At 37.6% G+C, this 12,625-nt stretch overlaps 1 protein-coding gene across 1 annotated transcript in view; it reads left to right on the forward strand.

The window, feature by feature from the left end:
- The window catches only part of LOC116135485 (triacylglycerol lipase 1-like), a 55,607-nt gene extending 43,202 nt beyond the window's left edge, over positions 1-12,405 (forward strand). The window contains exons 2-11 of the mRNA XM_031421203.1: positions 7,882-7,992; positions 8,373-8,513; positions 8,780-8,890; positions 8,979-9,122; positions 9,198-9,238; positions 9,340-9,416; positions 10,086-10,181; positions 10,637-10,931; positions 11,218-11,345; positions 11,976-12,405. Coding sequence (XP_031277063.1) covers positions 7,882-7,992; positions 8,373-8,513; positions 8,780-8,890; positions 8,979-9,122; positions 9,198-9,238; positions 9,340-9,416; positions 10,086-10,181; positions 10,637-10,931; positions 11,218-11,266 — 1,065 coding nt within the window. The 3' untranslated portion in view covers positions 11,267-11,345; positions 11,976-12,405. The remainder of the gene's footprint in view (positions 1-7,881; positions 7,993-8,372; positions 8,514-8,779; positions 8,891-8,978; positions 9,123-9,197; positions 9,239-9,339; positions 9,417-10,085; positions 10,182-10,636; positions 10,932-11,217; positions 11,346-11,975) is intronic.
- Positions 12,406-12,625: the final 220 nt, after the last annotated feature.

Raw genomic sequence — 12,625 nt, forward strand, 5'->3', positions numbered from 1 at the left:
CACACATAGAAGATAATTTAAGAGCCAAGAAGAAAGAAGGGCGTTTTCGTCTTTTTAGGCAAAAGGGTATTTTGGTAATTTCACAGTGCAATTAAATTTGCTGAGGTCGTAGCCTATTATTTAATTTGTTAAAAAATTAAATAAGTGAAATTACGGTTAAATGTGTGTTTGCACATATTTAATTAAATCATCATTATTGTTAAATGTTAATTAAATATTAATTGATTTTAATTGAGATAATGATGAAATAAGTTAAAATATCTAATTGGGAGTGTTTGGCAACATGGGGTGTTTGGGTTGGAGCCCAAGCCCATTCCATATGGGAATAGGGCAACTAAGTTTGCCTATAAAAGAAAAAATGTGTGTGATTTAATAATGATTTCATTTTGCCTTTTGATAAAAGAAAAGAAAACACACACACCAAAAGCTCTCCCACGCCAGTTTTGGTTTAGCCAAAACAAATCTCTTGATTGTTTTCTTCTTGATTTCTTAAGGCCAAGGAGGATCTAGCAAATCCCTCCTTGGTTCCTTGTGATTGTCTTTGTGTGGACTTTTACGGTTCGATCCTACACTTGGATTGGTAGCAAACACATTCAGAGACAATATTGGCAGAGCCTCCAACATGGGTATGAATCTAAACTTTAGATTTACGTTTTCTGCAGATTCTTGATATAATACATAAACTGTAAAAATTTGTACCTTGATTTTGGGTTCTAAGGAACGATCCATGGTTGTAAAAATTTTTGTTTTCTGCTGTGCAACTGGATCGATTCCTAACAAAAAGGTCCCACTGTGGAGTACTTTGACTGGGCATGAGTTCGACCCTCGAAGCTCGATCGAATCTACATCCAATGATCTACTGATAATGCTAAGTTTGTAATGCCCATTTTGAGGTACGTCACTTATATGAGTTTGTCTGTCCTTAATGTTGATTGTTGACCCTAAGTTAAAATTGGTTTGTTGATCTTGTGGATTGGTTGCCCTAAAATTGGTGAAGACTTGGCGAGACTTACGCTCTATATATTTTCGCCAAGGCGAAGAAAAATCTTCACCGGGGCAAAGAGTCGACTGATTTTTTTTTTTTTTTTTTTTTTTAAGTTTCTAGAGAAATTTTCCATTGGGGTGAAATGACCATTCTACCCCTAATTAGCAAGAAAAGTGGGAGTGAAATGTAAGAAAATTTTATGGAGAATGCATTGGAGATGGGGGTGTATTTGTAAAGAATTATGGGGTAAAGATGGAATTTTTAAGAAAGTGAAAGGGCAAAATGGGAAAGAGTGTTTATTTATATGAGCTACTAAAGGATTAGTCTCAAAAACCCTCCCATTCTCTACACCCCATACACTTTTACCAATCTCCATTTCTCTCAATTCTCCATTTCTCTAAGGAAATTGAGGGTTTTTTTATTGGAGTTTGATAAGGACTTGATCCTAAGCATCAAGAGGTAAGGATTCTTACTCTAGATATGAGAATAATTTGTATAAGTGTTGAATTCTTATTAAGTTTATGCTTAGGGTTTGAGAGCAAGAGTAAGTCCAACAAAGATAGAGAACTTTTGTGGAACAACTCAAGCATAAGGTAAGTAAATCCAACCTAAGCTAAGATTTAAGTTATCAAATGATTTGACATGCACGTTTATCCTTATGAGTTTGAGATTGATTGTTGAGAATGTTAATGTTGATGAGTAGATGGCTTTTATGAGTAGATTTGAACCATGAGAAGTGGAGTTGAGATTGTGGTGACCAAGTGAAGTTTGGTTGCATTTAGAAAGAATTTGAGTTGAATATTTGAAGTGTATTTCCTGGCCAGGTTTAGCTTTGTTATAGAGGAGTTTACTCCAAGAATGGATGGTTTAAGAAAGAAGTAGAATTATAGTTGAATTAGAATTTACGTATGCATACTTGTTGTTTGATGAAATGCCTAAGAGAAGCATGTGTATGAGTAGAGAAACTTAATTTGTGCAACATTGCATATTTGCATTGCATAATTGCACTTAAGAAAGAATTAGAAGCATGAGCCATCCACATGCATATATTTACACATGCATAAGAACTTAAAGAAAGAATAAAGAATTTTAAGAATAAAGAGAAAGAAAGAAAAGCACTCAAGAATTAAAGAAAGAAGAGAAAAGAACAGGTTGTTACAATAGGGAACCCGTGTAACGCCCCGCTTGAGGTACGTTGTTATTGTTTCCTCTTTTGCCCTTATTCGAGTTGGCTTTTGTTGTTATTGTTATTGTTTGTTGAATGTTTGCCCTGAAAATTGGATGAAAACAGAAGAAGTTCAGTCTGCCGTGCTTCGCCGGGGCGAAGAAGAAGCTTCGCCGCGGCGAAGATGTGTTGAAACAAGGGGAACTCCCTGGACAGTTTCGCCGCGGCGACAGAGGTTTCTTCGCCGCGGCGACGGGCCGAATAAAAGGTTGATTGAGTTTTAGATATTTTCTTCCTTAAGGACAATTTGACCTTTCTACCCCTAATTAGCAGGAAAAGTGGGGAGTTAATACAGTTGGAATATTAATATTATTCATACAGATTTTTCTAAATACAACTTGTTCTCCAGACATGTATCCTGGGGATTTTCATTAAGGGATATTCAGAGGATACCTGACTGGAGGGGGGTTTACACAAATAGGCTTTATCATATGAAACATGACTAGTCTCGTACTTATACATCGTATGAAACATACACATCCGTATCGGATCCGGCCACAATGTCTCAGGTCAAAGGACTACATCGTGCACTGATATAGAAACGATAAATCATTGACTATATGCTTTTCCAAGTGATTTGTCGTTATTCGATCATGTTCGAAAATAGCACCCACCGCTAATCCATACGAATGCCCCAATGACATGACTATCATCGTCATCCATACTCATATCGACTTAGATATCTTTCTGAAGCATCTAGTATGCCTACTATGCAATATGGTTGCCCAAATTATATTGCTTCTGTAGGGAACCTTTTGATAATTCATTTACCAATTGAATGGACCATCTGGACAATTCATATATAACTTTATTTTAAATGCATAACTGAATAAGGAAGCAATTTATATATATGAATTAAAGAAACTCTTTCTTCTATTATTTATGATATATTAATACAAGACAAAATGCTCTGAAACCGACAAACGAATTATTTCTAAGGCATACACTAACATACACTTAAAAAGAATTTGGCGTTATCCTTGCAAAAGTCATATGCCCTCAAGCAAGGAAGCGAGATATACTTGTTGACATTGCGCTCCCTATCGGAAAGGTCGTTGAAGCACTAAAGCCTCTATAAGCTCGCAATGGGGAGAAAATTCAGCTCGACATTAACTGCAAAGTGAAGAAGTTTAGTTAGTTCAACCATCAAGCTTGAAAACGATCTTCGCCACATTAGGGGTTGAAGTCTACTAGATCGTAAAAGAAAAACCGAGAGTCCTAATATAGGACCTTCTTTGGAATATTGACCAGGCCGTTGAAACGTACCTTTCTTGCCTTGGAGAGTTAGTACGTCTGGTCTTGACCTTTCTTTAATCTACACAAACGGACGAGCTCCTCAACAGATGCTCGCAACTTGGCAATCATGTATGCTATATACAAACCTATGATTATGACATATAAGTTCATGGATAGCTGGAGAGGGATGATGTCGAGTCGTCTCAAAACGCTATCGATGAAGTAGTGGGGGAATAGACATCCCACATCTCGAAAGGGTCTTAGAGATTGCCACCTATCCTGGGAAAAGTCTCCCGATTGAGTTGAGGCGCATAAGTCTCCTTTATGTGCCTAAAATCCTCGACATCAATCAAGGATTGCGGTTTCTTCTACGACCTATGAACTAGATCGCCTTGACTGAGCCAACTCCACAAAAGTGTGATTGGACGAGTGCGCCACGCTAGGATCCGAGTCTCTGCGTGACGACCTCTTTAGAAACCTCAAGGATAAGCCTAAGGATGCCAAGCCCATAGGGGAATCAAACGTGTGATCAATCCTATGGTTGATAGATGAAGACATGACTATAACTCACATCTAGTTACCTGAAACAGAAGTGAACATATGTCGGAGCTCAAAAAACTTGGCGACCTATCATATTTTGCTTTCGTTCAAGCACCTAAGATAGCTCGAGTCAAACAACAAACGCATGTGACCTACCAAGGATTCCTGCGACTACCATGATAAGCCCTCTTTAAACCCAAGACCACTAAAAACACATTAAAAACTCTAATAAGCCTAAAGACTCAATGTGGCCACGACAATGGTCATCCTCAGCCGCGAAATCAAGAAAACAACTAAGAAAGGGAAAAGAAACCTTACGAGAACGAGAGAATATGATGAACTTGCCAGTGAACAAAGTAGTAGTGATGGAATGAGCAAGAACTTCTGAGAGGTTTTTGCGAGGTGAGTAAGCTTTATGACGAGTTCGTCCGCTTTTATAGTGGTTTGCATGGGAGTGAAAGGGTAGGGCTCGATCATAGCTATCGATCTACAGTGAATCTCGACCCTCCATTCATTGAGCAATTTCAGCCCTTGGACATGGCCGCGTGTCAATCATCCGCAAGGGGTGATGAACTGTTAGATGCCATAATCATAACTGTTGCCACACGTAGCCTCAACTCTATGCGTGGATAGCTATAGTTGCCCATGTGCGACAAAAGTAACTGCCAAAGGTTGCCACATTTAATGCGACATGACCACGTGGAATTTACACAACTATCCATTCTTTTCAATTCTGAGTTTGTCAGAATTTCCCAGAAGAGAAAGTTTAGAGTAGATGCCCTAGAGCCAATCAATTATTGTAAAATTGACTCTTTGTAATAATGTTCATTAATCAATAAAGGTATTTTATCTATATCGTGAATCATTATTATTGCAATATGTATTGATATATGTCCTTAGAATGGTAGAACCGTGACAAGGGTGTCAAGTGTTAAATCTTGATAGTGAGAACCTTATGAGCACATATGGTGGCCATTCAGAAACATCCATAGCCTCAGTATTATTCTGAAGTAAGGGCACAGATAATATGGTAAGGCAATCATAGTGTTGAACGGCCCTGTCGAAAGGCAGTGACTGATCTCACTTGTCAAGGTTGTTTGGTGACAACCTGGTGCAACACAGGGTGTTTGCTGTAGGCGGATACACAGCACAAAGTTCACTGGACTGACCCACCAGAGGATTCCATATGGATGGTAACCCCAGTGTCTATGGAACAAATCCTCTAACGAATGGTGGTACATAAAACTTAGACTGAGATCACCAGAGCGCCTTGTGCACCGATTGGTGCAATTGACACTAGCCTAATGTAGTTTATTCAGAGCATCAGTACGGTGGTGATTAGCTGCATCGAGGAGTGTATCAAGACTATGATGGATTGACAGAGGATTCATCACTCCCGGGTACGGGAGAAGTTATCTCACGACGCAATTCAGTAATGGCAATAACACTAAAATGTGGCCACAAGGGATTGAGTTGTTTGCTCTATCTGGATTATAATACAGGTCATTGGTCTAGAAATTGATATATAATATCGAGAGTAACCGAAGGTTGACACTATTTCTATGCCTTCGTCTCGTTGAGATAACGGATGAGAAAGGATCGAATTGTACGGTAACCATATCGTTGACAGGTAGACTACTTGGCTGAATCTGAATCTATGGGTGGCCATGATGCCTTGCTAGGGGCCAATCTTGGTCTGTGTATTAGTGAGATGATTAATTGGTGTTAATCGCGATACTATACACTACGTATGATGAGGAGCCTATGGGTCACCCACACATAGAAGTATATAAGGACTCGGGATCATTCCTTACTGAGCGATTAGCGCTCACCCTTTCATTGTTGATTGCTTTGCAGGTATACTAGAAGCGAGGGATGCTAGAGACAGCGGGACTACACGTGAGGGGAGATGATTTATTGTCATCTCGATGTTTTTATCTTGATGTAAATGATAAATATTTGTGAAATACCTTTGGAAGCTTCCACCCTACAAATATGATTTGATTGTGTAATTTCTTAAGGTTTGTAAATTATAAGTTTGGATCCTGCGTGACATTTTATATGCATGTTTTGAGACTTTATTATATTAAGTAAAGATTTGTATATAAAGAAAAATTAGTTATGGACCCATTATTTTATACTCATCTACATATATATTTTCTTATATATATTTAGTGAGTTCTATTGTTATTTTATGAGTATACTAGCTAGAGAAAGTATTACATTTTTGGTATCAGAGCAATGGTTTTGGGATTTAACAGTGTGCCTTTCCCGCCGCATTGACGCCTTGTAGTCGACTGTTTTAAGGTATTTCTTTCCTTACTTGTAGTAACTGAGTTAATTGAGTTGACTAAAAGTGTTGGTGTTATGTAGATGAGACGTAGAACTTGGGCAAACAGTAAGAAGGAAATGAGTATGGGTGAACCTTCCCACCCTTTAGAAGCTACAACCCATGTCCTTAATGAAGCGAGGATCTGTAATATTATACAACAAGTCTTGGTAGAGAATCGTATTGAGCCGATATATGGGTTGCCTAGCCAACATCAGCCATCAGAATTGAGGGGTACGACAGACCTAACAATGGCAGACAAGTGGTTTAGATCAGTGGAGTGTATGATGACACTTTCCCTATGACAGACCGAGAGAAGATTCAGTATGCAAGTTTTCTGTTTAGAGGTGATGCCCGTATATGGTAGGAATTGATGGAGGATACTCACAATATAACCTCGATGACTTGGGGAAAGTTCAGAAGATTGTTTGAGGCAGAATATAGAATAGTTGATCGAGTTCATGAAAAGATTTAGGAGTTTATCAGTTTGCAATAGGGGACTAGCTCAGTGAAACAATATTCAGTGAAATTTAATTCTATGGCAAGGTTTGCACCAGGTGTAGTGAGTACACCAGAATTGAGAAGGGATAAGTTCGTACATGGGTTGAAACCAGTGAAGCTTTGGAACGAGCCTTACGGGTAGAAATATTTGTGAATAAGCTAACCCCAGCAACTCCATCAATAGTAGCCCCTAGTGTTCCACCTCCTGCTTCATAGAGAGATCGAGCTAATGCCCCCACTAATAGAGAGGTGAGAAATAAGAAAAGATTTCAGCCCAAGAAGAATAGGAGAGATTGGCAGAATAAAAGGCCGAGAACTATTGAAGTTAGAAGTGTGGAAGAAATCATTCTGGAGAGTGTCTTAGAGATTTGGGCGAAATGTATGCTATAGTTGCCAGCAGCTAGGGCATATGATGAGAGATTGCAAAGCCCTTCCTGCACCTGCAGCGTAGACACCTAGAGGTACTAATGCTCGAGTGTTTACAGTAGCTCAGAGTGAAGCTGAAGCTAGCCCATCCACAATTACTGGTCTGTTATTATTTCACTCAGTTTTCCTTTATGCATTAATTGATTCTAGAGCCACACATTCATTTATTACACATGGGATTTTAGAGAGATTAGGTTTGAAACCTATTATAGTGGTTTGTCCATTAAGGCAGAGTTACCAGATGGTGTTGGTGTAGTAACTCAAGAGATGCTTCCAGGGGAGTCCGTAGTGATCCATGGAAGGGAGTTGCCAGTGGATTTGATAGTGTTCGATATGCCCGATTTTGATCTTATTTTGGGCATGGATTTTTGGTGTGCTGTCGTAGGCACTCAAATTCGTTTAGTGCTTCTATAGAAAGCAATTAATTGCTTTAACAATTAAAAAGGAGCTTCTATGAAATTACATATCTGAATGCTTCTCCATTTTTATCTGAATACAGTAAAATAGAAACAAAAGTAACTTTTGAAAGCTCTTGAACATTAAATTGTTAGCGAGAAATTGACTTTATAATCATCTGTAACTTGAGTTTTCTATGGGTCATTAAAATATGTTTTTTTTTTTTTTCTCTTGTTTTGATAGATTCAAACAAAGGATGGCTACTTATTGGGTCTCCAACGTGTGTCATCGAGGAATGCTAATCTAAGAGTTGGGCGAGGTCCTCCTGTTTTGCTGTTGCATGGTCTCTTTATGGTGAGCATCTCACTGTTCTCACTGTACTGCCACTACCTATATAGAGAATAGCGCCGCATTCTTGATTTCATGTTCTCATTTTTATTATATAACTTAAATGCTCAGATGGTAGGATCTTTCTCTGTGTGCCCGCTTGTCAATTTTAGCGCAAAGATATATGGTCTAAACAATAAATGCTGGAATTCCATGTAGTATATCTCTTATAGTCATGTTATAGATGTCTTTAGCAATTTCTGGATAAATTATGATACTGAGAATATGCTGTACCTTATATTTACATAAATAAATATGTTCAGCAGTTGGTTTGTTAGTTGGATAAGTTTTCAAGTATGAGATTTTCTCAATGCCATTAGGCAAAACCTGCTAATTTTTCTGAACAGGGAGGTGATGCGTGGTTTTTGGACTCTCTAGAGGAGTCATTGGGCTTCGTCCTTGCAGATCATGGTTTTGATGTATGGGTTGGAAATGTGCGTGGAACGCGTTGGAGTCATGGGCATATATCATTATCTGAGAACAACAAGGTGCTTGTAGTTTATGCTTAAAATTTCCTCATTTTCTGAAGTTTGATCATCTAGTTGTTTAGTGGTTGCCTGTATCCATAATTGAGGCCCACTTAAATTGCATATGCAGACTGGTTGGTCCTAGTTTGTCTTGTATAGTGAAGGTTGAGCTGTGGCAATGTTGAGGAGGATACAAATGGAGAATGGAGGGGGATTCAAGTTGGAATACACTCCACACATTTTTTGCTTATTTGTATGAGCATAGTAAGCACAGATTTTTCTTGCAGGATTTTTGGGATTGGAGTTGGCAGGAATTGGCTCTGTACGATGCTGCAGAAATGATACACACTGTAAATATGATCACAAGCTCAAAAATCTTCATTGTTGGACATTCACAGGTTCCAACCACTATTCTTTTCACATTAAAGTTTGCCTTCTTTAGCTCCTTGCCTCAGTATGTGCTTCTTTTATTTGCATGCTTCACAGGGAACAATCATAACTTTGGCTGCTCTCACCCAGCTGGATATAGTCAAAATGGTTGAGGCTGCTGCTCTTCTGTCGCCAATAACGTACTTAGAACATATTAGTGCTCCTCTTGTACTAAGAATGGTTGCCGTGCATCTTGATCAGGTAGTCCTTTGCTACCCTTTATCTTTGTGGAAATGATTTCTAGTGATAGAATTGATTGTAAATTCTTTCCTGCAGATGATTTTTGCTATGGGCTTACATCAAGTGAACTTTAGAAGGTTTTATTATGCTTCAAATCATTTTAAATTTCATGTTTCTAAGTGTTGGTGAACTTTTCGTTGTTTTTTTATATTAATTTTATTCTGTATTTTATCTTCAGTAATGTGTTAATCAGTCTTGTCGACTCTCTATGCGATGGCCATTTAGATTGCAATGACTTACTAACTACCATAACAGGTTCGCTAACTCTCTGTATCACTCACACACCCTCACTCATTATCTGTCTCTGATTTGTTACCGTTGGAATACTCTTCTAGTAAATAGTTTCTATTGCCTTTTCTCAAGCAACAATTTAAGGTGTTTCTTAAACACTTGACCGTTTATGATTTTTATCTATTTTAGGCTCTCAGGTTCCATGATCTGTTGGAGGATATGGCCCTATATAGACTTCAACAGCAATCCATGATTTTAGGATATGATAAGTGAATTCCAAGTTTGTTTGATCATTTTTCCCCTTAAACAAAGAAGAATCAGATCCCAAGCAGTTACAATTGAGGATTTTCCAAAGTTGAGATTCATTCTTTCTCACCTTAAGTGTCTGAGTTTGGAAGTGGTCATTGCAATTTGCAGCGAAGTGTTAGGGAGGGAAAAAAAAAGACATACAAAGTATTGAGTGAAAATTATAAGAAATTTTTCTTTGTGAAATTTAAAATAACTTGCTGAGTCATATGATTAGTGGGTATCACCTGTTCAGAAAGTTCGAAATTAGTGGGCTTACATTGTAGTTTAATTAGTGCTCATTTAAGGGCTTTATAAATGGTGATATATTCTTCTTCAACAAAATAACTGCAGTGCTCTTTGTTATGCTATTTGTAATGGACCATGCTGACGCACAATTTATTGCAGGAAAGAATTGTTGCTTCAATAACTCACGAGTGGACTTCTATCTGGAATATGAACCTCATCCTTCTTCTGCAAAAAACATGCGCCATCTGTTCCAGAGTATACTCCATACATTTCCTTCTGGGAACTCTTCTTTTCTCTTTTTATTTATTTTTATTTCACCTGCAAATCTGATTATTTTTCATGCAACAAGCTTTATAGTTGGAAGCTGCTTTCTTATTTTTGCTACAGTTATTAAACAATATTACCTGCACCTTATAGACATCCTTGTTGTTCCTCTATTTATTCTGTTTAAGGTTCAGTGAACACTTTGTAATGCATGATTCACATTCAGTTTTACAGTAGTTCAGCAAACCAACTCCTTTATCTTTTTTACTCTTATTTATTTTTTTATATTATATTTTGGGGTTTAACGTAAACAAATTCAATGGTGGCATATATCATGGTGTTCAGAAAGTGGATCCCTTTATTTCTTTTTCAAGACAATAATTAAAAATTATGTTAATTTTATTAGGACACTCAAAATCTGTTTGTGCTTTTCTTACATTTGGCAGTGATCCGTAAGGGTACTTTTTCGCTGTACAATTATGGAATCTTCAAAAACTTGAAGCTATATGGTCAGACAAAACCCCCAGCATTTGATCTTAGCCGCATTCCCAAGTCATTGCCATTATGGATGTGTTATGGTGGAAATGATGCTTTAGCAGACGTGACAGATGTACAGCATACTCTAAAGGAATTGCAGTCGACACCAGAATTGCTTTATCTCGAAAACTATGGTCACATGGACTTTATTTTGAGCATAAAAGCGAAGGAAGATTTTCACAACCATATGATTGCGTTTTTCAGGTCTTTGGGAAAGTCCAGTAGATCTCAAGTGACTGCCTTACATGATATCTGATTATAATTTTTAATGTATTCAACTGGTTATCTGTATGTATATATTGTAAAGTCACGTTTGTTCTCTTTTTAACCAATGAAGAAAAAGTTGTTTAAAAGGGCAAAAAAGTTTTAATGTTATTCCATTAATTACCTTTATTGAAGATAAAGCAAGATTATCTTCAATCTAGTCAGTTGTGCATGGCACAGAGTCTTTTCACCTTAGTTATGGCCTTTTTCTTAACCATTTTTCTAGGATGCAAGATCAAGCAAGTCATTTTGACAAGAGTGAGAAGCTTGTTTGAAGATGAACTTCCTCTGGGATTGTGGAGAAGCCACATGACGCTAAACACTGGGGGCGTGCTGAATGTGCTTCTCTTTCGGGTTTGTATTTTATTTCATCTTTTATTTTTTTTGTGATGAGGTTCCTGCTTCAAAGGATTCAAACACAGTGGGTCAATTAGCGTGTGATGAGGTCAGTTGGTACTTGGTTCTTTTGAATCCCATTGTATAACTTTGCCTCTGTCCCCATCCATTTCATGAAAGCTATTCTGTAAAATGTGCATCTTGAATCTTCATGACATTGTCTTAGCACACATGGAAACGGTAAGAGTCCAAAGCTCGATCTTTGGTCCTCCCACTTTGTACTTGCTTTAAGATATAACATTGCTAGCACAAATAAATGCAGTGCACCCCAGGAGGTTCATGCTGAGCCACTCAGTTTCATTGGCCAGCTTTCTTGCCGTTGTCAGAGATAGCTATGTTTTTTTATAGCTTTTGAATATAGAGTTCATGGTCTTTGCCGGGCTGAGATTAGTGTTTGATAAGCTGGTTTCTTTAGCCGTAGAGAAATTTCAGTTAGCTATTGAACTATTCTCGGACAATCCGTTTTTTAATATTTGAAACTGGTAGTTTTTACCTCCATTTCTAGTAGAATACCTGGGGTATGAGTTATAGAGAAGTGTGCATGAGCCTTCTAATGTCTCAAAATATAATTTTCTTTTTCTTTTTCAGAAAGAAGTGGCTTATGTCAGAAAACAAGAGAGAAGACGGAGTAGCAGTTCAATATTATGATACTGCCAAAGTGTGTCAGAGAGGAAGAGAGAAGAGAAAATGTATTTTCTGTATATATGTATAAGCCTGTACAATAGCCAATTTATACAAATTTTGTAAATGTAGAAAAGGAAATTAATAAATACAAATAAATGTAATTCATTTAATCAATCATATAAATTTATATGATTGATTGAATGCTAAAATCACTCATTGATCTCTTCCAGTAGAGATCAAGGAAAAGCTGTGCATTCCATATTTCCACACTTCTCCTCAAGCTTGTGGTTTGTAGATATCAAAAACCCCAAGCTTGCTAAGTAGATATGAATGTTGTCTGCTGCATAATGGCTTTGTGAAAAATGTCTGCTGGTTGTTCTGAAGTACAAATGTGCAAAGTCTTAATTATCCCCTCTTGTATTTTGCTTCTGACAAAGTGGCAATCAATTTCTATATGTTTCGTTCTCTCATGGAATACTGGATTTGCTGCTATGTCGTTTGCAACTTTGTTGTCACAGTATAAAAGGACAAGTTTTCTTACTTGTACCTTTAGATCCTCTAATAATCCGAGAATCCAAATGATTTCACATGTTTTTGCCATGGCTCTATACTCA

This window comes from Pistacia vera, unplaced genomic scaffold (genome assembly GCF_008641045.1).
Source record: "Pistacia vera cultivar Batoury unplaced genomic scaffold, PisVer_v2 Contig30, whole genome shotgun sequence".
NCBI classification, from domain to species: Eukaryota; Viridiplantae; Streptophyta; class Magnoliopsida; order Sapindales; family Anacardiaceae; genus Pistacia; species Pistacia vera.